The sequence below is a fragment of the Cynocephalus volans genome, chromosome 1 (genome assembly GCF_027409185.1).
Source record: "Cynocephalus volans isolate mCynVol1 chromosome 1, mCynVol1.pri, whole genome shotgun sequence".
NCBI lineage: Eukaryota > Metazoa > Chordata > Mammalia > Dermoptera > Cynocephalidae > Cynocephalus > Cynocephalus volans.
This window is the reverse complement of record NC_084460.1, coordinates 197,511,788-197,538,081: the sequence shown is the minus strand read 5'-3', so window position 1 is coordinate 197,538,081 and position 26,294 is coordinate 197,511,788. Positions and strand designations below refer to the sequence as shown.

The 26,294-nt window shown below is 37.0% G+C and overlaps 1 protein-coding gene across 4 annotated transcripts in view; it reads left to right on the top strand.

Moving 5' to 3' along the window:
• Nucleotides 1-25,698, top strand: part of EPB41L5 (erythrocyte membrane protein band 4.1 like 5) — a 143,690-nt gene extending 117,992 nt beyond the window's left edge. For 3 of the 4 annotated variants that reach the window (XM_063095342.1, XM_063095320.1, XM_063095327.1), the window contains 6 exons: nucleotides 1,304-1,368; nucleotides 11,774-11,864; nucleotides 14,266-14,340; nucleotides 15,992-16,033; nucleotides 16,428-16,558; nucleotides 22,493-25,698. In XM_063095342.1, the coding sequence (XP_062951412.1) occupies nucleotides 1,304-1,368; nucleotides 11,774-11,864; nucleotides 14,266-14,340; nucleotides 15,992-16,033; nucleotides 16,428-16,558; nucleotides 22,493-22,562 (474 nt within the window). In that variant the 3' untranslated portion in view covers nucleotides 22,563-25,698. The remainder of the gene's footprint in view (nucleotides 1-1,303; nucleotides 1,369-11,773; nucleotides 11,865-14,265; nucleotides 14,341-15,991; nucleotides 16,034-16,427; nucleotides 16,559-22,492) is intronic. The other variant, XM_063095334.1, reaches the window with a different exon arrangement.
• The last annotated feature ends 596 nt before the right edge of the window (nucleotides 25,699-26,294 follow it).

The following is a 26,294-nucleotide window of genomic DNA, read 5'->3' as shown; positions in this document are numbered from 1 at the left end:
TGATAACACCAGGATGTCCAGGGTTCGGATCCCCTTAAACATTCAGCCACAAAAATAAACAAATGAACAACAAATACATAAAACTGTCTCTATTCATGCCGAAAAGGCATTTCACAAAATTCAACACCTGTTCATGATAAAAACTCTCAGCAAACTAGGAATAGCATGGAATTTCTTCAGCTTGGTAATGGGCATCTGTGAAAGAAAATCCACAACTAACATAATACTTCATGGTGAAAGACACATCCACTGAAATAGTTAAAATAAAAGACTGACTATCTCTGTGTTGGTGATGATGGAGCTCCTGCAGTGAACATACATTGCTGGTAAGAATATAAAATGGTGTAAGCACTTTAGAAAAGGGTTTACCAGTGTATTAAACATATGCTTACCATTTGACCCAGCAATTAAACTCTTAGGAATTTACCTAAGAAAAATGAAAACTTAGGTTCACACAGATATTAGTACACAACCCAAGTGTCCGTCAACATGTAAGCAGATAAGTGGATACTGTGGTATGTCCATATAATGGAATACTACTTGGTAAATTAGAAGGAATGAATTAGTGATATATACAACAATGTGGATGAATCTCAACATGCTGCTCTAAAGAGGCAGACACAAAAGATAGGTAGTATATGATTCCAATTACATGAAACTGTAGAAAGTAGCGATCATTGTTTGCCACAAATAAGGCTTTTTGATGGGATGACATGGGAAGCCTCGGGAATATTTGGGGGGTGTGAGTAGTAGAAATGTACATATGTTGGTTCCGCACCTATATATGTTTTTCAAAATTTTTTGAACTGTATATTTAAAATGGGTGCATTTTACTGTATGTAAATAATTCCTCAGTAAAGTTGAAGGAAAAGCTGGCTTCTTTAGAAATATTTTTTGGAATTTTTTCCTAAAATATTTTTTGCATTCAGGGAAAAATGAAAGCCAAGTACACAGTTTAACATGTTTCTCCTTTTTATCATGTAAATTCTAGAATTTCCGACATTGAATTTTTGTGGATTCTGTATATAGTGGGTAACACACTGTGGTGTCTTAATTAACTGAGAACTGTCTGGTGAGAGCATGTGAATTTGTATAGCAAACTTATTGAAGTTTAATCTTGGATCATTATTTCGGGTGTGGGGTAGGCTTGTACTAGGGGCAGTATTAATATTTCCATAGGTAGGGTATGATTACCTCTTATTTGAACTGAAAGAAATTTATAATTTTATTTTTACTGGAAAGGAATGTAAATTTCTTGTATCCTTAACAAAGTTTTAATTTTTTTATTATTTCATTTTCTTAGGTTATGAGAGAAGATAGCTTATTAAGTCATAAAAATGCCAATTTTGAGGATACTGCCACAAACAGGTACAGATCTGGGTAGACTGAATTAAATTGACGTGTTTTCATCATTTCCTGTTAACGCCCCTCCCCCCTTTTTTCATCTTTTCCCCCTGTTCCGGGATATCTATTTCAAAGATAGCTTGAATTCACTATTTTTTATTTGTCGCAGAGCTGCCCAGTACCTAGTTTTAGATTATTTGAAGATAGTTGTAATTTGTCTCCCTACATTCCCATTCATCTTCAACTGATTCAAACTGCAGAGCAAAAACCATCTTTAATGACATTTTTAATCTAATAAGGTACCTGATGAGGAATGTATATTATTTGTCTTGGATATTGTAGTTAACATTAGTGTCATCCTGTTGTCACAGTGGCCTTGTTCTTATTAACTTACTTACCATGGTTTTTCACATTAATTGAGTAAATTTCATTGCTGCTTCCTCCAAGTCTCTTCTGCCTCTCTTCTCTTTAATTTGTCTTGTTAGGCTTTTATTCCTTGGTCTATGCCAGTTTGTTTTGTTGTTCAATGTTTTGTGCTTAGTTGGTGCTAAAAAATGTTGAGCAAATGAGGACTATTTCTATTCCCATTATTCAAAACTTATTCAGTAGAAGGTGTTCTGATTAATCATATTCAGCTCCAGATGCTATTATTAACATAGCATTTAAGCACACAGCATGCTTTTTATATAAGACTTTACAGGTAGTACTCAACAAATGTACTACTTGGTGATCAGGGTAAAACTGGAATTACAACTTAACCTTTCAATTAATTTCAATAAACATCAATACTAACATTTTTAGTACTATTATTATTGTAATCTTTTAGAATAACCTCATCAAACTTTTTTTTTGCCAAGAAGGTAATAGGGGCAGGACTACCTCATGTTCATGAGAAGTTTCATTGAACTCTTGAAATTGGAAAGAGCCTAGAATGCATCCCAACTTACTTCCAGGTTTATTTTTCTAAATGGCTGTTTATATTTTGAATAATTTTTCCCCTAGGATTTGACATGCATCCTTTGAGATATGATAAGTTCTTACATAAACTTGGGTCTATTTCTGGATCTTTTCTGTTAATCTGTTTTTCCTCCATGTCATACCAAACTGTTTTTGTTACTGTACCTCCTTCTTAAAAGTGAAATGTTTTAGGCATAGAGAAAACTGTGGAGAGTTATATAATACGTACCGTTATACCAAATATCAAGCTTGTCATATCTTAACATTTTACTATAGTAGCTTTAGAGCATTTTTCTTTTATCTTTTTAAATTTAAATGTAATTCACATAGCACAAAATTCCCCCTTTAAAAGTATACAATTCTGTGGTTTTTAATGTATTCAGAAAGTTACACAACCATTACCACTGTCCAATTTCAGAACATTGCCATCATCCCTAAAAAAAAACACCTTTCCCGTTAGCAGTCACTACCCATTTCTCCTCCACCCCTAGCACCTGGCAACCGCTAATCTTTCTGTCTCTGTGGATATACGTACTCTGGACAGTTCATGTAAATGGCCTCGTACTTATGGCCTTTTGTATCTGGCTTCTTTTATTCAACATGTTTTCAAGGTTTATCTGTATTGTGGCATGTATTGGTACTTCACCCCTCCTTATGACTGAATAATATTCCATTGTATAGATATAAGACATTTATTTATCTGCATATCAGTTGATGTATATTTAGGTTGTTTCTACTTTTTGTCCATTATGAATAAAGCTGCTATGAACATTCACATACAAGAGTTTTTGTAGACATGCTTTCAGCTATGTTTAGTATACACCTGGGAGTAATATCACTCCTCAGTCATGTGGTAACTCTGTATTCCACTTTTTTTAAGAACTGCCAAACTATCTTCCCAAATGACTGCAACATTTACCATTCACACCAGCTATGTATGAAGATTCCAATTTCTCTATATCCTTGCCAACACTTACTATTCTCTCTCTCTCTCTTTTTTTTTTTTTCCATTTTACCTATCCTAGTGAGTATGAGGTAGTATCTGGTTTTGATTTGCATTTACCTAAGGACTAAAGGTGTTAAACATCTTTTCATGTATATGTCTTCTTTGGAGAAATGTCTATTCAGATCATTTGCTTTTGTAGTAACAGCTTTATTGATATATAATTCAAATACGATACAGTGAACTAAAGAATAAATGTACACCATGTAAAGTATACAATTCAATGGTTTTTGTATCTTTCACCATTTAAAAAGTGTATAATCAATAATTTTTACTATATACACAGATAATAGTATGTGCAAGCATCATCAGTATTTAATTCCAGAATATTTTCATCAATTCAAAAAGAAATCCCATACGCTTTAACTACTCTACTCCCCCTCTACTCCACTCTTTAACCCCCTCTACTCCCACCACCATTCCTGCCCCCCCCCCCCAACTTTGAGGAACCATACATTTACTTTTTGTCTCTAAAGATTTACCTATTCTGGAATTAAATGGAATATAAATGAAATTCTGTAATAAGAGGTTTCTTGGAGTCTTACTTCTTTCACTTAGCGTAATGTTTCAGGGGTCATCCACATTGTAGTATATATCAGGAGTATATTCCTTTTTATGGTTGCATAATACTCCATTATATGGCTATACCACATTTGTTTATCTGTTCATCTGTTGGTAGATATTTAGTTTGTTTCCACACCTTGGCTCTTATGAATAGGGCTCCTATAAATAGATATGTATAAATTTTTCTTTGAACATCTGTTTTCAATTATTTCAGGTATACATCTGGAGTAGAATTGCTGAGTCATATGGTAATTCTGTGTTTAACTTTTTAAGGAACTGCCAAACTGTTTTCCATAGCAGCTGAGCCATTTTCTATTCCTTCCAGCAGTATGTACGGGTTTCAATTTTTTCCACATCCTTTATTTTCCACTTTTGAAGTGGTATCTAATTGTGGTTTCGATGTACATTTCCCTAATGACTAAGGATGTTGGGCATTTTTTCATGTGTTTATTGGCCATTTGTATATTTTCTTTAGAGAAAAATGTCTATTCAAGTCCTTTGCCCATTTTTAATTGGGTTGTTTATCTTTTTGTTATTGAGTTGTAAGAGTCCTTTGTTTATTCTTGCTACTAGACCCTTATCAGATATATGATATGCAGATATTTTCTCCCATTCTGTGGATTGTATTTTCACTTTCTTAATGGTGTCCTTCAACACATAAAAATTGTTACTTTTAATGAAGTTCACTTTTTCTATTTTTTTCTTTGGTTGCTTGTGCTTTTGACATTTTATCCAAGCAACCATTGCCAAATCCAAGGTCATGAAGATTTATCCTTATATTTTCTTTTAATGGTTGCATAGTTTTAGCTCTTACATTCAGTTCTTTTGTCCATTTTTGAGTTAATTTTTGTATATGATGTGAGGTAGGTGTCCAACTTTATTCTTTTGGTGGTGCATATCCAGTTGTCCCTATCCCATTTGTTGAAGAGACTGCTGTTTCCCCATCTAATGGTGTTGGAAGCACTATCTAAATCAATTGGCCATAAAAGGTTCTGTACTGTCAGTTCTATTCTGTTGACCAATATGTCTATCCTTATTCCAATACCACACTGTTTTGATTAGTGTGGCTTTATATTAAGTTTTGAAATTCGGATGTGTGAATCCTCCAACTTTGTTCTTTTTGAAGATTGTTTTGGCCATTCAGGATCTTTTGTAATTCTGTATGAATTTTAGAATCAGCTTTTTTATTTATACAAAACAGCATACTGGGATTTTGATAGGGATTGCATTGAACTTGTAGATTGATTTGGTTAGTCTTGTCATCTTGAGTCTTCCAATACATACACAAGATGTCTTTCCATTTATTTAGGTGTTCTTTAATCTCTCTCAGCAGCGTTTTATAGTTTTTAGTGTACATTCACTACCTTGGTTAAATTGTTTCCTAAGTGTCTTATTCTTTTTGATGCTATTGTAAATGTAACTATTTTCTTAATGTCATTTTCAAATTGTTTGTTGCCAGCGTATAGAAATACAACTGATTTTTGTGTGTTCATCTTCTATCCTGCAACTGTGATGATTTTTTTTATTAGATCTAATAAATTTTTGTGGATTCTGTAGAATTTTTTATATATATAATATTACATCATCTGTGAATAGTGATAGTTTTACTTCTTTATTTCCCGTTTAAATGCTTTTTATTTCTTTTTCTTGCCTGATTGCTTCGACTAGAAATTTCAGTACAGTATTGACTAGAAGAAGCAAAACATGCCATCCTTTTCTTGTTTCTGATCTCATTAAAGGGAAAGCTCTCAGTCTTTCACCATTGACTGTTACATTGGTATACATTTTGCATATATGCCCTTTACCATATTGTGGAAGTTCCCTTCTATTCCTAGCTTGTTGAGTGTTTTTTTTTTTTTTTTTTAAACATGAAAGGGTGTTGGATTTTTGTCAAATGCTTTTTCCGCATCAGTTAAGATACTCAATATGTGGGTTTTTTCCTTCATTGTATTGATGTGGTGTATCATATTGATTTTCCTGATGTTGAACCACACTTGCATTCCTGGAGTAAATCCTACTTGGTCATGGTGCATAATCGTTTTAATATTCTTCTGGATTCTGTTTGCTAGTATTTTTGAGAATTTTTGCATCTATATTCATGAGGGATATTAGTTTGTAATTTTCTTTTCTTGTAATGTCTTTGACTTTGGTGAAAGGGTAAAGGTGGCCTCATAGAATGAAGTCATGAGAGAGTGTCCTCTTCTCTTATATGTTTTAGAAGAGTTTGAGAAGAATTATTGTTAATTTTTAAATGTTTGGTAGAATTCACCAGAGAAGCTGTCTGGTCCTGTGCTTTTCTTTATTGGGAGGTTTTTGATTACTGGTTAAGTCTCTTTACTTATAGGTCTATTCAGGTTTTCTATTTTTTCTTGAGTCAGTTTTGGTAGTTTGCTTGTTTTTAGGAATTTTTCCATTTAACCTAGGTGATTTAATTTGTTGGAATACAATTCCTCATGGCATTTTCTTATAGTTCTTCTTGTTTTCAACCATAAGATTCACACATTCATTTCTCATATTAAGTTGAATCTTCTCTCTTTTTTACTTCATAGGTGTAGCTAAATGTTTGTCAATGGTGTTAATCTTTCAACAGACCAACTTTTGGGTTTGTTCATTTTCTCTGTTGTTTTTCTGTTTTCTATTTTATTTTCTCTGCTGTGATCTTTTTTATTTATTTTTTATTTTTATTTTTTGCATAGTACTTTTTTATTGGTTATGAATATTCATGAGATACAAGCTGATTGTCACCACTCTCTCTGCTGTGATTTTTATTATTTCCTTCCTTCTGCTAGATTTGAGTTTTTTGTTTTTCTAGTTCTTAAAGGTATAAAGTTGGGTTACTGATTTTGAGATCTTTCATGTTTTTAAATGTAGGGATTTAAAGCTATACATCTCATAAAGATGGTTCTCACCCCTGAGACCTGGGACATGCTCCCTGCTGAGCTTCATGGCCTGGGCATCCCAGGAGTAGATCCTCCTGTGAGGGTCTGATGGGGTCCTGGCCACCCATGGCTGTTTCCCAAGTCCCTCTTCTTAGGTGAAACCAAGCAAGGGCAGGGACTCTGGGTCTACTGAGAGAGTTCATAGGTGGCAATGTTTGTCTGACATGTAGCAAGCCTGCTAGGGACCACGAGCTGGGCGATGGTGTCATGACTGGGTTTCCTTATTCCCTCCCAGCCTCCTTTCAGGTGAAGCCAGGACACCTGAACCGTCAAGGTCCTGTCTGCCTGCCTCTGGAGACTATTCTGTATGGCCCAGCTCCCATCCCCTTGTCACATACTCACATGCAGCCACCCCAGTCCTTCTCACCCTCTGGCTCTGCCTCCAGGGGCCCCAAGGTAGCAGTGAGGCAAGGAGGAGTTGGGTATGAAGCTGCAGATCCACACCAGGCATGTTCAGCTGGGTGTAGTTTACCTGCATCTGGAGGCAGGGGAACTCGGGTCACACAAAAACCTTCCAGGTCCTGGTCTAGCCAGGCACCCAGAACGAAGAAGATGGAGTTGGGGGAGGTGAGTGGGCAGCAAAGTCAGAGTCCTAGACTCTCCTTCCCCATGGCGCCCCACCACAGCCTCGCAGGGGCTGGGCTCCTGTGCCTGCCCTTGTCCATCCACAGGCCAGACCCTCTCCCTAGTCCATGGGGCTGTCTAGGCAGTGACAGTGCTGGCCACTGAGCAGGGACTGGCAGAGAGCCTCCATCGGAGGGAGCCCTCCATCAATGGCTACCTCTCTGAGTCATCAGGGAAGCCTGACACATTCCTTTGTCTCCTGGGTAGGGAGGGGTGGTGTCCACTCTGTTCCTTGCACTGGCTGCATATAGTACATGCTCTAACAGTCTCTGACGGGGAGAACAAGTGGAGTCTGTCCCCTGTCCAGCGTTCACAGGGACTCCAAGGCACCCCAGCCTGTAGCTCATGAGCTGATGTGCTGACCTATTCTCATCTTCCTGTTGACGCTGTTCTTAGGAACAGTGGGTGCAGCCAGCCCCAGCCTCACATGCAGCTGGGCACGGAGAACTGAGGTGCACAGCTGATGTGTGAGCAGGTGGCTCACTATTCCCCTGTTTTGGGCCCTACGTCACATGGGGTGGACTCTCACAGGGCCTGGGGATGCCTGCAACCCCATCTACAGCTCTGTGGCTCTTCTCCTGAGGGGGAGCCCCAGACCTTGGCCCTCCAACAGGAATCTTAGGGTATATGGGGACCAAGATTCTGCACGGCCCCTCCCCCTTGACCCACAATCCATTCACATTTCCAGCTGGTCCTGGGGTCTGCCATCCCTGTCATAACAGAGGAGGGTGCATCCATATCTACAGGGGCACGTCTGTGCTCTGGACAGGATCTGGTACAATCTCTATTGAGACTGGCTGACTTTTCACTAGAGTGGAAGCCCAGGAGGGAAGGAATTTTTTTTCTGTTCTGTTCAATGAATTATGCTAAGTGCCAAGAAAAGTGACTGTAAACAGTAGGTGTTTCATATATGTTTGTTGAATGCATAAACCCCAACCAGCAAAAATAAATATATAAAGCTATAAATTTTATTCTGAGCACTGTTTTTGCTGTAATTCAAGGTATTTTTTAATTTGCCTTGTGATTTTTTTTCTTTGATCTGTTGGTTGTTTGAGAGTGTTTTGTTTAATTTCCAAATATTTGTGCATTTTCCAGTTTTCCTTATGTTTTTAATTTCTAGTTCCATTTCATTGTGGTAAGAGAAGATACTCTGTATGACTTTAGTCTCTTTAAATTTATTGAGACTGGTTTCGTGGCCTAGCGTGCTCTCTGCTGGAGAATGTTCCATGTGTTGTTAAGAAGAATGCATTCTGCTTTTGTTGGGTGGAATGTTCTATATATGTTCATTAGGTCTAATTGGTTTATAGTGTTCTTCAATGCTTCTATTTCCTTATTAATCTTTTCTCTGGTTGTTCTATCTATTACTGGAAGTGGAGTATTGAAATATCCAACCATTACTGTGGGACTGTCTACTTCTTCCCTCAATTCTTCATATATTGTTACATATGTTTTGTGGCCCTGTCAATAGGTGTGTATGTGTCTGTAATTGTCATATTTTCTTGAGGGATTGAACCCTTTTATCATGAAATGTCTTTCTTTGTCTTTTGTCCTTCTGTGTCTTTTATTTAAAGTCTGTTTTTATGATATTAGTACGGTAGCCCCACGTTATCTGTGATTTTGCTTTCTGCAGTTTGTTACCTGTGGTGTAGTACAATAAAATGTTGAGAGACCATATTCACATAACTTTTACTACATTATGTTGTTATAATTGCTATATTTTAGTATTAGTTATAGTTAATCTCTTACTATGCATAACTTATAAATTAAACTTTATAATAGTTATGTGTACATATAGGAAAAAACATAATATGTATAGGGTTCAGTACTGTTCGGACTTTCAGGCATCCATTGGGGGTCTTGGAACATATCCTCCTTGAATAAGGGGGGGTGTATTAGTCCGTTTCTGTTGTTTATAATGAAATACACAGAACTGGTATTTTTTAAAGAAAACGAAATTTATTGCTTACAATTTCTGAGGCTGGGAAGTCCAAAGTCCAGAGAACTCAGCTAGTGAAAGTCTTGATGGGTAACAGTGATGGCAGGGTATTACATTGCGAAAATGGCAGAGCAGAGAGAGAGAACTAACCTCCTAATTCACTCTCCTTTTAAAGCCCCCTGAACCATGACCACCATTTTTAGTCCATTCTCTATAGTATGGTCCAATAATCTAATCACCTCTCAAGGCCCCCCTTTCAGTTACCATGATAGGATTTCCTGCCTTCTTGATACTGTCACAGTGGGGGTCAAGTTTCAGGGGGACACTAAATCCACGGCAGGGGGACTGGTATATAGCAAAAACAGCTCTCTTTTGGTTACGATTTGCATTGAGTATTTTTTTCTATCCTTTCACTTTCAGTCTATGTATGTGTTTGGATCTAAAGTAAGTCTTGTAGGTAACATATAGATGGATCATTTAAAAAGATCCATGATGCCAGTCTCCACCTTTGTAATTGGAGACTTTAATCCACTTACTACTGATAAGGAAGGATTTTTACCATTTTACTATTTGTTTTCTGTATATGTCTTTTGTCTTTTTTTCCCTCAGTTCTTCCATTACTGTCTTCTTTTGTGTTTAATCAATTTTTGTAGCATACCCTTTGATTCCTTTTGCATTTCCTTATCTATATTTTTAAATTTTACTTTCTTACTGGTTACTTTGGAGTAAAATTAATCTTAAACTTTTAACAACCTAGTTCTAATTAATACTAAGCTGAGCTTCAATAAAGTACAAAATCTGCTTCTATATGTCCCTACCTCTTCATGTTGTAATCATAAATTACATGTTAATACATTGTGTGCCTACTAACATTAATTTGTAATTATTGCTTTATGCATTTGTCTTTTAAATCATAAAGGAATAAAAGAGGAGTTACAAACAAAAATTACAAGATACTGGCTTTTATAGCTACCTCTGTAGTTACTTTTTACCAGTGTTCTCTCTGTTTTTCCTTATATGGTTTCAAGTTATGGGTAGTATTCCCTTTAGCATTTTATGTAGGGCCTATCTACTCATAACAAACTCCCTCTGCTTTTCTTTATCTGGGAATGTTTTAATTTCTCCTTCATTCTTGCGTGATAGTTTTACCCAATATAGAATTCTCCGTTGACAGGTTTTTTTGTTTTGTTTTGTTTTTTCGAGCACTTTTAAATGCTGAAATTGTGTGTTTAAAAGTCACCCCACTGCCTTCTGGTCTCTAAGGTCTCTGATGAGAAATTGGTTATTTATCTTATGAGGATCCCTTGTATGTGATGAGTTACTTCTCTCTTTGTACTTGCAAGAGTCTCTCCTTGTTTTAGTCTTTTAATAGTTTGATTAGTATGTCTGGTGTGGATCTCTTTGAATTTATCCTGTGGAGTTCCTTGAACAACTTGGATGTGTAGATTAATATGTTTTAATCATATTTGTTGAGTTTTTAATTATTTATTCAAATAGTCTTTCTGCCTCTTTCTCCTCTCCATCTAAGACTTCCATATTAATATATTTGATTATGTCCCACACGTTTCTCAGCCTCTGTTAATTTATTATTTTTTGTCATTATTTTTTCTTTTTTGGCAGCTAGCCACTACAGGGGTCTGAACCCTTTACCTTGGTGTTACCAACAACATGCTCTCCCAAGTGAGCTAACCAGCCAGCTCTGTCATTATTTTTTCCTTTAGTTGACTTATCTTTTAAGTTCACTGATTCTTCTGCCTGCTTGAATCTGCTGTTGAAACTCCCTAGTGAATTTTTTACTAAGAAAATGAAAAGTTATTAAAGTTATTGTACTTTACAGCTCTAGTATTTTCATTTGATTCTTTTTTATAATTTCTCTCTTATTTATTAATATTCTATATTTGTTGACACATTATTTTTCTGGTTTCCTTTAGTTCTTTGTCTGTAGTTTCCTTTAGCTTTCTGAAAATATTTAATACAGTTGATTAATTTGTCCATAATCTTGAAACCATCTTCTTCTACGGTGTATCTTTCAGGATTTCCTAAAAGTTTCTGAACTACCACTGGCAGTCTTTAATGGTTTTTAGGTGTTATGAAATTTTCCTTTTGTTAAAGATAAATTCTTTCCACTATTTTAGTGAGATTTTAGGAGGGAAGCAAGATAGTGCGCCATTTGGATCCGTCTGTGAATGAGTGTGATGTGGACATGAAAGCTGCTCTGTGAAGGGTGGGGAGGGCTGTACAAAGGCACATGAATGCAGTGCTGACTGCCATCATGCTCCTCACCAGCTGTGATTTCTTCTTCTCTTACATGAATTTGTTATGCTTCCTTTCTAAACGCTTTCTTTGAAAATACTGCCTATACCTGTACAGGTCCTCCATGACATGGATTTATCTTTTTCTTCCCAGTGCTGTATTAAATGAGAATAATGTGCCCTTTTCCAAAGATTCTCTTACTCTGATGCATACAACACCTGCAGACAGTGGTTCTGTTCTAAAGGTAAGAATATTTTTATTCTTAAAGTTTCTCCAGAGACAACATTGTGTTGAATCTTGTAATATAACCAGGGACATCTGGTGATTTGCGATTGACAGCTTGGTCATAAGCTGTGAGAAAAGTATTCAGCCTCAATTCTCTAGGGAGAATCCTATCGCCACATCCCTCACAAAAGTATCTCAGGATTTCTCCTCCAGTTTTTGTGTTGTTTGCTAGTATTTTTGTTTTTTGGGTGGTCTTAGATGCTGGCTGTGCTTCCACTCATTTTTCCTTTTAAGGAAATACAATTTTTTTCATGCAAATAGGCACTTTTGGGGAGCAATAATCAGCCACAATGTATATTGACAAAATAAAATTTAAAAAAAAAAATAAATAAATAAATAAATAAAATAAAACCACCTGGGAGCCTGGACCAGTGGCTGCATTAGGATGTTCATGGGTCCTAGGTGTGTTTGCCTTTGTGGGCCTTTCCTCCACAAAAAAAATTAAAATTGTATTTTATGACTGCTTTGGTATCAAAACCGATATAATGTAGGCTGGGCTCATTTTTGTGTAGTCATTACCATTATATTCATTTTTTCCTTTCAGTTTTAAAAGAAATGAAAATTAAAACATATCCATGGGGGGGAAAAAAAAAAAACAGGCACTTTTTAAGTGATTATTAGATGAAAGAGTTAGGGCTATATCTCTAACGCAGAGGTGATTTTGCTGAAATTCATAGTCTGATTTACTCTAGAGAATGTAAGTTGTGTGAGTGACAGTCTTGTTCATTGTTGTTCACTAGTGTCTCAAACAGTACATGGTACAGTATAGGCACTAAATAAATGTTTGGAATGACAGTGAAATTTTTGAAATAACAGGGACCTATCATTGATTTTGTTGCAACATAACCAGTCATCCCAACTTCTGCTTTTCCTATATCCACCTGCCATATATCCACTTTCCAATTCAGAAATCATAGAAAACTGGTTGTGTTACCCATGAATGTTTTAATTTGCAAGTTAAATTAAAAATTGTCCTTGCAAATGAACACTTACATTTTGTTTATTTCATAATGTCCATTTATTGTAGAAACTTACCAAATATTCCACCAAAAGGAAAAATTAGAAATCACCTGTATTCTCACCACCCAAAGACAGTAGTACTAATATTTAGGTATATAATCTTTCAGATTTGGGGGCTTAAAGAAAAAACTCAACCTAAATTACCTTCAATTAGGGGTTCTGTTTCTGCTAATTAAAATTCTAAAAAGATACGTTGACATCTTTGACTATTCAAAGAGAAATGAAAATTAAGTAGAACCTGAGATGTTTTAAGAACAGAGAAGGCTATTTAGTTCAAAGATATATTGCATATGTAAAATGTACCAGACAGCATGCTAGGCATTAAAGATTCAAAAATGAATGAAATGTGGTGTCTGCTTTCAAACTGCTTATCATCCAGTGGGAGAGAGAATTATAATACATTGTGGTAGAGACATGTACAAGCTCTTATGGTGCACTTAAGTCAGGCAGTGGGGTGGGAAGAAGGAGATATGAGAGAAGAAAGAACAATTTTTTCAGGTATGTGATTAAAATTAAGTTGTATGTTGAAATACGAATAGGAGATTCACCAAGGCCTGAAGGCAAATAGATAGAAATGTACAAGTTAAGGGCCTTTTTTGTTATGTATTATACCCTAGGTTCCTATTTGTCTTATTGATAGATGATAATTTTATCTTTTTAAATTCTCTCTACCCCACCCCACTGCAGTATAGAATCGTGGCCTCAATAATGTGCTTCAGGGCTGAGCCCATGGCGCACTCGGGAGAGTGCGGCGCTGGGAGCGCGGCGACGCTCCTGCCGCGGGTTCGGATCCTATATAGGAATGGCCAGTGCACTCACTGGCTGAGTGCCGGTCACGAAAAAGACAAAAAAAAATAATAATAATAATGTGCTTCAAATATTAATTAAACAAAAAGTGTTAATTAACATGTATGGAGGGAGAGTTCATATTGTATTCTTTTACAAACAGTGAAGCACACATACATCTAAATAAAGAAGCATTTGGAATCCAGGCGTCTCTTTTATTCACTGTCTCCTGTGCTGAATCTTTACCATTCTCATCTAGTCTTAAAAGTTAAGAACCAGAACAGTCTTAACCTTACCCAAGTTTTGTCTCTCCAAAAGGAATAGCTGTATAAAATTTACGTAACATTTTAGCTTTTTCAAGTTCCAATTATAGTCTAGGTTTCTCTCCATTTATAAGTAGAATCAGTAATAACTGTGATTCCTCAGTGTCCCTGTTTGTTTAAAGGATTAACACTAACCAGGCCTGGGTCAAAATTCTAAATTGAGAAGATATGGAAGAAACTTAGTCTGATGATTCAGTCATTTAACAATTCTAGATGCCTTGTCTTCCATAGGATACCACAGAGGAACTGGATGCCTTGCTCTTGTCACTCACAGAGCATCTGATGGACCACACAGTCACACCTCAGGTGAACGTGCTTTAAAACAGCAAGTGGGAAAGGAATTTCTGTTTTGAAAAATGTTCCTACTAGATTCCAATTTTTGCCTTTTTAACAATTTAGTAAAACTTTTCATTTAATAAGACTTTATACTTCAGTAACCTCTCAGCATTGCCTTTCTGTTCTAAAATTCTGCCAATTTGAATTCGTGTGTCACCGTATAGAAATTACATGTCACTATAAGCCTATTTGTAATTCAACATCACATTAAATAACATGAGAGAAAATGTGGGCTAAACCAGCTTGTTAAGACAATAAGGACATATTTAATTCTAAAAAAAATTTTACAGAAGGGTGGGAACATAAGAGTGATTGGCATTGAACATATCAATCATTATTATACGATTATATTATAACAGAAGATATTGTGTTAAGTACTGTGACCGTAATACAAATAAGAAGCAGTTTCTTCCCTCCAGGGACTTAGCATTTAGTAGGTGTGAAAGATACACAAATAACTAATTTTGTGCCTCATGAGTGATGTAAGAATTACTGTAGGAACTATATGGTATTCTGAAGGCTCAGAAGTCCAGATGGTCCTTTCTAGGTGCTGGATGTTTGCTTAGATCTTTAACTGTCAAATTTGGGTGTGTATCAGAATCACCTAGAGGGCATATTGAAACGCAGATTGCTGGGACCCACCTCAGAGTTTCAAATTTGGTATGTCTTGGGTGGGGCCTGGAAAGTTGTATTTCTGACATGTTCCCAGGTTATGCAGATGTGGTCTGGGAACCCACCCTATGGGAACTACCAGCTTAGATCAATAAACAAAAAGACTTTACGAAAGGGTAAGAATTAATTACAAGTCTGGAAAAGTCTGTCAAACCATTTTATGTTTACTATTTACCATATTTCTCTCTTTTTATTTCCTATTATTTAAGTGCATTTTCTTAATATTGGTAGGAAAGTCATACTTTGTATTTTTATTCTTTTGGTAGTTATCTAATTTATTAAGACCTGGACTTATAGTAATTTTTTTCTTATTGGTATCTAAGGCCACCAGCGCAAGGACTAGTCTAAATTTCCATAAAATAGAGAAGTTTCATTTGATTATAATTCTACACATAGAAGGAAGATCTAGAAAACTAAACATTAAAAAAAAGTAATAAAGTCCCTATGAATCAGGAGCAATATATTCAAATACTTCATGCATGTGTGAGAATAACCTTTGTATAAACAGGTTTTGTGTGTGTGTGTGTGTACATTCGTTGTGCTATTCATTTAGATCACTCGAAAGTCATTATTCAGGGTGCTGCCAATAAGGCTGTGATTATTTGTAATTAACTGACATTTCAGAAAATAAACTGTTACGCTGAATACTCGGTGTAGCATAAGGGGAAGTCCTAGTAAATGAACTGAAAGTGGTGGTACCATGCTTGAGTAGTAAATGTTTAGATTAAAGAGATTCTCAAAATTATGACAGTTTTTCAAGTAATGAAGTATAGCTTTTGTGTTGAAGAAAAAGGTCTTGGATACAGAAGTCCATGTCAGCTCAAGGAGGCCCATTAAGAATTGCCTCTTCCCCTACAATGTATTTCATAATAATAGACGAAGGTATGACTATATATGAAAATAAGTCAGTCTTCCCTAAAAGTAAATACAAATATAAAATTTATTTTAGGTGTCTTCAGCAACCATGATCACACCCCGATGGATTGTTCCAGTAAGTTCATGATATATGTGATTTTTCTTCTGGTTACCCTTTCAGAGTAAGTCCTAAAGGATCACCAGGTTTTGTTATTCCTTAAAATATGGGGGTCATTATCAAAGCTCTGTTTTTCCTTACACATATGAGAGTCATTATCAGAGCTCTGTTAACTGAACTTAATGGCTTCAAACTACTGGCATAGTCTTTCTGTTTATAAATGCTTAAGGATGCTGACAAAAACAAAAATAAAAATCTGAGGTGAAGGATGGTTAAAAGAAAAAATCAACCATGGTAATAAAATTTAGCTTTCTTACTGCCATAGCCATTAGTGAAGCTGATTTGGAGCTGAAGTGCTGACCAGGTAGGTATTGTCACTTCTGTATTCAGATGTGTTGTATATCTTCCACAGCAGAGTGGTGCCATTTCTAATGGACTTGCAGGGTATGGAACATTTTCGGCAGGGAAGGAAGGACATGGTAATAAGGATGGAGTCTCACTGATCTCTCCTCCAGCACCATTCTTGGTAGATGCTGTGATCAGGTGAGGAAATTATTTCTTAACTGCAGTTCTTAGGCTTCTGTTAGGAGGAAAAAAATAAAACCTATATCTATAGTAGCAATTGTTGACCTTTCTTTACTTGAACTTGTTGAAACAGGATAAATCTTTTCACTGTTTAATATTTAGTGTAGTGGTTTTTTTTTCTTGTCAGTAGCAATTTTCTACAAAGTTATAAAATAGACAATACTGGGTGTCTTTATGAAGATTTTGCTGTATAAAGATGTTAATAGGCTTATCTTTAAAATTTTATATTTGTTTTAAAATCAGTTTGTATCTTTTCCTTTCATGCTTTGTTACTGTGATCATGCCTACTGTAACAGTGATGAACACTGGTGCCCATCAATACAGGTGAAGAAGTGCAGTACAAAGGTGAGGTAGGAGATTCCCAGGGAAGTTCCCAAGATAGCTTTTACTGAAACCTGTTGTGAGTTCATTTCAACATATTGTTTGCCACAAACAGAAACTGTGCTCAAAAGAGCTTTTTGTTCAGCCTGTAGTTTCTCGACTTTTGATTGCTAGGACCATAATTGCTCCAGTTTTGCAAAAGATTTATAATTGCCTTCACTCTCTCCTCAGGCCTTTTTTCTGATTATGTGAGGGTACTTCAGAAAGTACATGGAAGATTTGTATTATCTTTTAGTTCTATTTTTTCCACAAACTTTGAAGTACCCTTTTGTTTGCCATTTCTCATATCCTCCTGATGTTGAGAATATGAGTCAATTGAAGTACAGTGGATGCTTTCCTAATTAGAGAGAGAGACGGAAAGTTATTTGGGATCATTAACTTGAAAGAAATTTATAGTTTTATTTTAAAATTGTTCTCTAATCTCCACAGTGTTTAAAGTAATGTTATTATTCACTTAGCAAACACTTATTGAATGTCTCTAATGTACCAGGCATTGATATTAAATGGCACTGAAGATAGCAGTGAATAAGACAGATGAGGGACCTGCCTTTGGGAAGCTTACATCTAGTCAAATAGCAGTTTATACAAATCGTATGAGTTATTTCTGTAAGCATGTATTTGCCTAGTGATTGCCACTTTAAGAATAGAGATTGCCTTCAGAGGATCAGGTGGTAATGATTTGTAATTGAATTTGTACAATAAAATGTGAGTTCTTAAGGACTTCCAAATTAAAAATGACAGGTGAGAGAAGAGCTTATATCTTCATTCCTTCCCAAAACTCATGCAAAGTCATAATAAAGGATTTAAAAAGATCAACAATGACAAGTAAATAGGAAGAACAGAATAGAGACCAGAAACAAACCCACACATATAGTTACCTGATATATGGAAAAGGCAGTGATCCAATGCTGTGAGGAAAGAATGGTTTTTCAGTAAATTAACTGGACAAGCTAGTTGCCCATGTAGGAAAAAATTAGTCTTGACCCAACCTCATATTATCCACAAAAATTCATTCTGGGTGGATTGCAGATCTAAATAATAAAGCTTTTAGAAGAAACTATAAGTGTACATCCTTTTGCCCCCAGAATAGGCAAAGATTTTTTAAATAGCTCACAAGATGCTTTAATCATACACAAAAAAATTGATAACTTGGATTATATCAACAAATTCCATTCATCAAAAGATATAATTTCTAGAGCATGGAAGGGGAAGCCACAGAGTGGGAGAAAACATTTGTGCTTCTTCTTTCTCTCCCTCTCTTGCCATCCAGCCTCTGTATGACAAAGGACTCATATGAGGAATATATAAAGATCTCTTCCAAATCAATGAGATAAAGATAGCTCAATAGAAAAAATGGCAAAAGACTTGAATAGGCAATTCACAAGAAGATATCCAAATGGCCAGTAAGCATACAGATGGTGTACAACTTGACCAGCCATTGGGGAATGACTACATGATACCACTACACACCACCAGAATAGGTGAAATGAAAAAGACACATAGTACCAGGTGTTGGTGACAATACGGGGCAACTGGTACTCTGTAACTTGGAATAACCACATTGGAAATAGATTTGGTGGTATTTACTAAAGCTGAGCATATCCAGTGATTCGGTGATTCTATTCTTATGTACATATGCAGTGGAAATATGTATACATGTCCATCAAAAGACATGTCCCAGAATGTTTACAGTAGCTGTATTCATAGTAGTGCAAACTGAAAACCTTCCAAATGCCCATTAGCAGTCAACTAGGTTAAATATTAGAATACAGCAGAGAATTAATGAACTACACCTGCAGTATAGCAACATAGATGAATCACATAAACCTGGTTGTATTAGTTATCTATTTCTGTGTAACAAAGTACCATAAATTTAGCAGCTTAAAACAGCATACATTTATAATCTCATTTTCTGTGGGTCAGAGGTCTGGATATGGCTGAGTTGGGTCCTTCGCTTCAGGATCTCTTACAGGCTGCAATCAGGTGTTGGCCAGAGTCAGGTTCTCATCTGAATGCTCAATCAGAGAAGTTTCCAGTGGTGGCTGGGTCCTGAGGAGATGTTAGACCAAGGGCCTCAGTTCCTAGCTGGCTGTTGGCAAGAGGCTACCCTTAGTCCTTGCCATGTGGGCCTCTCCACTGTGATTGCTTACTGCATCCAAGCGTGCAAACTGAGAAGGCAAGTAGAGAGTCTGCTAGCAAGTCAGAGGTCTCAGTCTCGTATAGTCTAATCACAGAAGTGACATGCTCTTACATCTGCTGTATTCTGTTGGTTAAAGCAAGTCACAGGTCCTGCCCAAACTCAAGGGGAGGGGATTACGTAAGAGTGGGAACACCAAGAAGTGGGGATCATTGGGGTTCACCTTAGAGTCTTCCATCCATAATAAGGGTAAGCAAAATCAAGCTCAAACAGAAGCACAACTCTATAAAGGTTACCTCTAAAGTGGTTAGTGACTGGATGGGAGCCCAAAAGAGTCTTTTGGAGTGTTGCTGATGTGCTGTTTCATGTTCTGCATGCTGATAACAATGGTGTGTTCAGTTTGCAAAAAGTCAACAGAACTGTAAACTCATGGTTTGTGCACTTTAATATATGTATGTTATACTTTTTTAAATGATGATTGAGTCCTATCTCCACTGATTCAGATTTACATTGGAATGCTTTCTGTGTGATATTTTATTTCAAATGCTTATAATCACAAGGACAAAGAAAGGAGAGGAGACAACAGCAGTTGAGAGACCTCAACAAGTTTTGGAAATAGCTAAATGATAAGTGGTAACAAATTTAGCAGAGTGGAGTAAACTAAAAACTAAGCCTGAATAGGGGAGGAAGTAGAAACAGAAAATAAAAAGCAAGTAGTTCACTTTGCAAAACCTTGAAAAGGCTCAGGAATTAGAGTTACCAGATATCTGTGAAAATAGGGCTACAAGATGGGGCTGAGAATGTGAGGATTGGTTGAAAATATTTATGCCCATTTAGACAATCCATAATCTCCCCACTCCTGCTCGAGTTGGCATAATTCTGAAGTTTTCTCTCTGGAGGAGCTGGGCCAGAGAGTCTCTGGATTTGGGAGTTTCCATTTGGAATAAGGCTCTAAACTGAAAACAGGGAGGTTAACTCAAAGTCTACACACTGAAGGGTGAAATTTCCAACCTTCCTTCTTTTCTCGCCTGAATGCTGTTGGCCAAGTGTAAATGTCTCAGTGAGAAAGTAAGAGGTTTATTCTCTGGAGAAACCAACCAACCAAAGGCCTGCACATACTAACTCACATTTGTTGATCTCTTGATGAAATTGTAAGAATCTGCCTAATAGCCACCCAGGAAACCATTAGTTGATGAGTTTTGCCTATGCATAAAGCTTCCAAACAACATTCCAGTGCTTCCCTCTTAAATATAGAAAGAGCTGGAGATGATCAGATATGTGGAAAGACCAAAACAGGTAAACTGAAAAAGAAACGAGGAAATAAAAGTAATGTGAATAGCAAAAGAAAACCTCACAAAATGATAGTATCTAAACTTATAGAGAAGATGCTGCATCCATGCAACAACAGGAAATTAAAAAACAAAACAAAACAAAAAAAAACCCAGAAAATCAGAATGTGTTTTTAGAAATTATTAATCATGTTAAAAATAAAATCCAGAGAATGTGTGGAAGATAAGATTGAGGCAGTTTTCCAAAAAGTAGAACAAAAAGATGAAAACTGGAAGAGAAAAGATGGAAAATTGGAGGGTTGGTCTAGGAAGTCCAATATATGAATCATAGGAAATCCAGAAAGAGGAGTCAGTAGAAGTGAGGAAATTATCAAAGGGAGGAATCAAGAGTTCCTGGAACAGAAGGACTTGAATTTCTACACTAAAGGGGCCTATTGAGTACCCAGCACTCAAGGAAAAGAGACCACACTGAAGAACATCATGAAACTTCAGAAGATCAAAGTTGAGAGGATATATGACTTCAGAAGGGGGAAGACTATATACAAAGGATTTGTGATCAGAATGGTAGCAGACTTTATTGAAATCTTAAAGATAATGGAGTAATGCCTTCAGAAGGAATTATGGAGGGAAATAGTTTTTCACCTAGAATATTTTATCCAGAAAAACTATCAGTGACGTGTGAGATTAAAATAAAGACATTTTAGACGTACAGTTTCTCTAAAATTTATAATTTCCATGTAGTCTCTTTCAGGAAGTTACTGGAAGATGTATTTTATCAAAATAAGATGATTATCCCAAAAAAAGGAAGACACAGGACCCAGGAAACAGTAGAGAGGTGCAAGGATTTATCTGGAGGAAGGCAGAGGGAAATTCCATGATGACAGCTGCCCAGCAGGTGTAGGAAGGATCCTGTCCAGATTCAAAAAGGAGGATTTAGAGTTCCAGGAAGGATTTTGCCAAGAATAAACTAACATATGCCTTTCCCCCTGCCCCCTACAGTTCTACCTGAGAAATTAGGGATAAATTAGAGATTAGTAGAAAACTTAGTAAACACTCACTACAAAAAATGAGGCAGTTATTCAGTCCAAGGAAAATTAAAAATTATATAAAAGAAATATAATACACTGATAGTTGTGGAAATATTTGCATAATTACAACAAACACTGAATATTAACGATCAAAATTGGTCATATAGCTGTGCTGAAAAGGTAAGACGGGGATAGTGGGGCTGGTGAAGGGAGTGTAAGAAAGTTAAACCTCCATAGTCCATTGTAGGAAGTCAGTATACACTCAGAACAGTTATTAGAACTTCTGCTCATTATGAGGCAAACTCTCTGGAGGAGGCTTATTAATAGACAGGCTGCTGGGTCTCCTCCTCAGAGTCTGATTCCCTGTGTCTGAAGTGGGTCCTAAGAATTGCATTTCTAACAAATTCTAGGGACCACACTTTGAGAACCAGGGATAAAGAAAAGAGAAGGAAAATACCAGAAAAAACCAGTTGAAAGTGTTTGTCTCTGTGCGGTAGGAATGGGGAGTGGTGGTACAGGTGACTGCTGTTTCATTTATGAATCTTTTTAGAGCTTTCAATGTTTTAAATTACATTCTTTGTACTATGCACTTTTATGTTGTTTTAAGTTTTTATGAAACCAAATTAAATGTCATTACATCCTTGCATCTAAGCTTATGCTGTTCACCTACAGCAGATACTTGTGGGCCTTCATGCAGAGCCCATGTCCTTTTATTTTTCACAGAGCTCTAACCAAGTGGATTAACTGGTATAGGAACCCAGACACTACATAAAGAAGCACAGAACAGCCCACTTCCTTTGGTATCTCCTGAGCATGTTTCTATCTCCTGAGCATATTGCTGTCATGCTCAGCACAGTACTATTCTTGATAATCATAATAACCCTGACTCATAAAGAAGTGGTTAAATGTATGTTTTGCATATTTTACATATCCATTTAGGTCTGTAATCTACTCTGTTCTCAACATGCTCCACATGGCACTGGAGGAGACGTGAATGCTCCCCGCTCCCCAACCACCCCAAATGGTTTCATTGATTAACCTAGTCTCTCTCTTTCAGCTCTGCTCCAACTTTGGTGGAAGAAGAAACCATCTTGAAGCAGAAGTCTTTACTGACAACTGAACTCTAAAGGAATGCCCATCCCCACCTGTAACTGGAATGCCTAGCACTCTCCAGCAGTCCGTCCTGGAGTCTATTCCAGCTGGAATGTGTTGGATTCAGGAACTTGTCCTTTACTTGTAGGTAAAAAACCTCTACCTAGCTTGACTTCAACTCCATAAAAAAAATAGCTACATTTTCCGTCCAACTGGAAGGGTTGAATCACACTGCATATCTACCCAAATGAAGCTATCTGGGTCTTTTACTTTCTATAATTTTGTTAAAGTTACACATTACTGAAATAAGGGAATTACTTTCCCTGTAGTTTCTTTCAAACACTTGGCTCCACCTAGTGGTTGTAATTTTTCATATTTATAACAAGACCCCTCTGGTAGTCAGCAGACCTTTGGATGCTATTTCCCTCTCTAGTGTCAGGGTGAGCACCCTTGATCTGAATGCCTGTTAGAGAAATTGCACTTTTTCATGCATTACCTGGAAATCAGGAACTTAGGAAGTTAATCTGGGTACTGTGTAGGTAGATTCAGAGCCAGCTGCTTTACATTTACTAAAATACTAAAAGAAAAGTTTAGAATACGGAGGGCTTTTAAATGTTTCTCATACTTCTGATTTCTTACTGGATTTACTATCCTAATACTGCAAATTTACAGCAAAGTAAGATAAACCTTGAGAAGAACTACAGAGAAATCAATTGCCCGTGATGTTTGTTTTAGCCCTGCCTTCCCACAGAAAGCACTCACATGTACCACACATGTATTGTATAACTTTCAGCCTGGAAAGGGGGTGGGTTACTGTTCAAGAGACCCTGGGGCACTTATCTCAGATATCCGCACCTCTTCCTGAGCCAGGTAGGGAATTCAGGCCCTTGTAGAGTCAGGTGATAAAGGCATAGCATAGCCCAGCAGTACTCCACATCAGTACCTATTTGGGCATATGCTCCGTTTCTTCTCAGTATAAGCTGAATAAATTTAGAGCTTGCAAACTGAAAAAAAAAAAAATGAAACAAAACACCAGGACAGAAATAGGGAATGGGGGCAGGGTAAGGGGATTTTGTTTCTTGATACCTGCCATGTATGAAACTATACACAGCATACTGAAAGAATTCACATTACATTAGAAATTTTGTATTATGTTTAGAAGTTTTCTAGAATCTCCCCATCCCTTTTGGCCTGAAAAAATTTTGGATGTTAAAGTAGTACATGCTTATCATAGAAAAATAGAGAAAAGTATAAAAATGTCCATCTGTATTCTCAACACCCAGAAGTAAAACTTGAGCATAAATAATTTCAACTTCAATTATTATGGGCAGTGAGAATGATCTGGAAATCATGTTGGTAAAGTCTTTGTTAATCCCATGTTATCAATGACTAATGTTAAGCTATACCTCCTGGAATTTGTTTTTTAGTTTTCTTCCCTGTGATGTGTGTATAATTGAGGATTAATTTGTACTGCTCAGCATAAAAGAATATCCAGTTTTATGGTGTTTAAAACTCCATGGTTGGGACTATCCCAAGTTCCCTGTGGCATAATTATTTGCTCAGGCAAACACATACTAGTGTCTGACTGGAAAGCTCAGGAATTTTAATCTTGCACTGTTTCCCAGGGAGCTATAGAGGTTGGAAACCACTTTTGCAGAAAACATTTTTGCTGAAGGAAAGAAAGTTGGCACTTCTTGCTGGCTGCCTCCCCTTGGACATTATGCTAATAAGCTTGTGAATTTCATTGGTGGAGCTCTTGCCAGCTCTTAGTTGTAAAACATATTTTCTCACAGCTCTAAGTGACACCTAGATTCAAGAGCCTGACCTAGGACATGTTGGACTGGGCATCAAATTTTCAGTGTCTTGACAGGTCTAGATGTCTTGCAAGGCTAAACTTATGCTGCTAAACACAGAGCAGCCATGGCGTTATGGCTTGGAAGGCCTAAATTTCCCATTCAGTTTCGGAGATAGCACCATCTTTATTTTAAACTTCCTAAAATTTAGGAATTAAGTAGTTGGAAATATTTTATAACTTTTGTGTCTTTGGGTACCTGTGTTCTTGCCAGTCAGAATATTGATATGGACTTTTTAAAAATTGAATCTCAAGCTAAAAGGAAATTTTGTCTCATGTCCTTGCCCGAAGTGGTAAGCATGGAAATTAATACTGGAATGCTGAATAGCCCTGACAGATTAGATACCTGTCAAATATAAGTTTTCTGTCATATCTTCTGCTCGTGCCATGCCCAGAGCTGCTGTAACAGCTCGTCCCATTCTGTTCCCGTGAGAAGTAGGGGTAGGGGGCAGAACTGAAGGAGGTGTGTGAATGTGGCAGGCAGGGAAGGGGAGAATTCTTTCTGTGAGAAGAGGGAAGCGTGAACCAGTGAAAGAGCTGGCAAAGGGAGGCTGGAGATGATACTGGGTAAGAAGGTAGGCTGATGACACTGGAGCTGAAGTGGGAGGAGGAGCAGCGAGGTACTCTGCAGGCTTTCCTGATGGTTTGCAATGTGTGCTGTGCTGGGAGCAGTGCTGCCTGCCCTAGGGGAGTGGACAGGAGAGGAACCTCAAATCAGTCCATTTTATAGCCCTGGTGGGGGGAAGGGGGAGTTGGCATGGTGGTTTAAAATAAGATGCGAAAGTTTCAGTTATCTGTCCTAGACTCTGCCTCGGAACTTGTAAAATAATCAGTGAGATTTTATTTCTGATTATTTGTTGGAAGCATCACGTTTGTCCACACAGGAAGGGCTCATGGTTATTCCATTTCTGCTCTTCAGGAGACACTGCTGAATAGAGGAATGGTTAGATCCTTTTGTGTTTATTTCCTTAATGTTTTTACATTGTTTTAAGAAAAATCGTTTTTAAAAATATTTCTTATAAGGATTTCTCTTTATCGGAGGGTTTTTTTTTTTTGTAGCACATCTTCATTCTTTTTATCTTTATATCTGGATACAATAGACTGTTATGAGAACCTCACTAACTATTTTGTGTTTACTTTTTATATGTGTAAAGCTTTGCAGTAGTTTTTAAAGTGTAATTTATTTTTCGATTGAGTGCACTATTCATTCAGTGTGTTCCAGTTTTATATGACTTGTATTAGAATCACTGCACTGAACTGTGAGTTGTTTATACACTGAAATGTGAACTCTAGATGTGACCCCATTCAAATAAAACTTCTGTGAGACATTCATGATTTTATAAGCTGTTTCATTTTCTTGGAAGTGTGATACCTACATGTTGGCCTCAACAGAATGATAGGCCAGAGCCATTTGTTGGACGGGAGTGTCCAGGAGGGAACGGAAGCAGCAGCACAGTTTTCAGGGTTCAGTGCAGTGTGTGGTGTAAACTTTTAGGAGTAGGGGCATTTTCAAAGGTTAAAAACCTTATTGGTCATAGCCAGCATGCCCTGGAAGGCACAATGGTCATTGCAAGGAGCAGCATGATACAGTAAAAACACAGCTTTGGGCATGGGATCTAGGATGTGCTACATAAAACGCGAGAGACCTTGAATAAATTATTGCACAAACCTGTGCCTCAGTTCCTTTGTCTGAAAGGACATATAAAGTGTATGTCACAGTATCTGAGAGTAGCAAGTAGGCAAGTGTCATCATCTCCTTCCCTCTGCCCCACCAGCCCCCAGCCTTCTGTAGGTTTGCACCACATCCTCTGTAGTGGATTGAATTGTGTCCCCCTAAAACTCATTGAAGCTTGAATTGTGTCCCTCAAGTTTTATGTATTAGAAACATAGCCCCCACTGTGACTGTTAAGAGAGT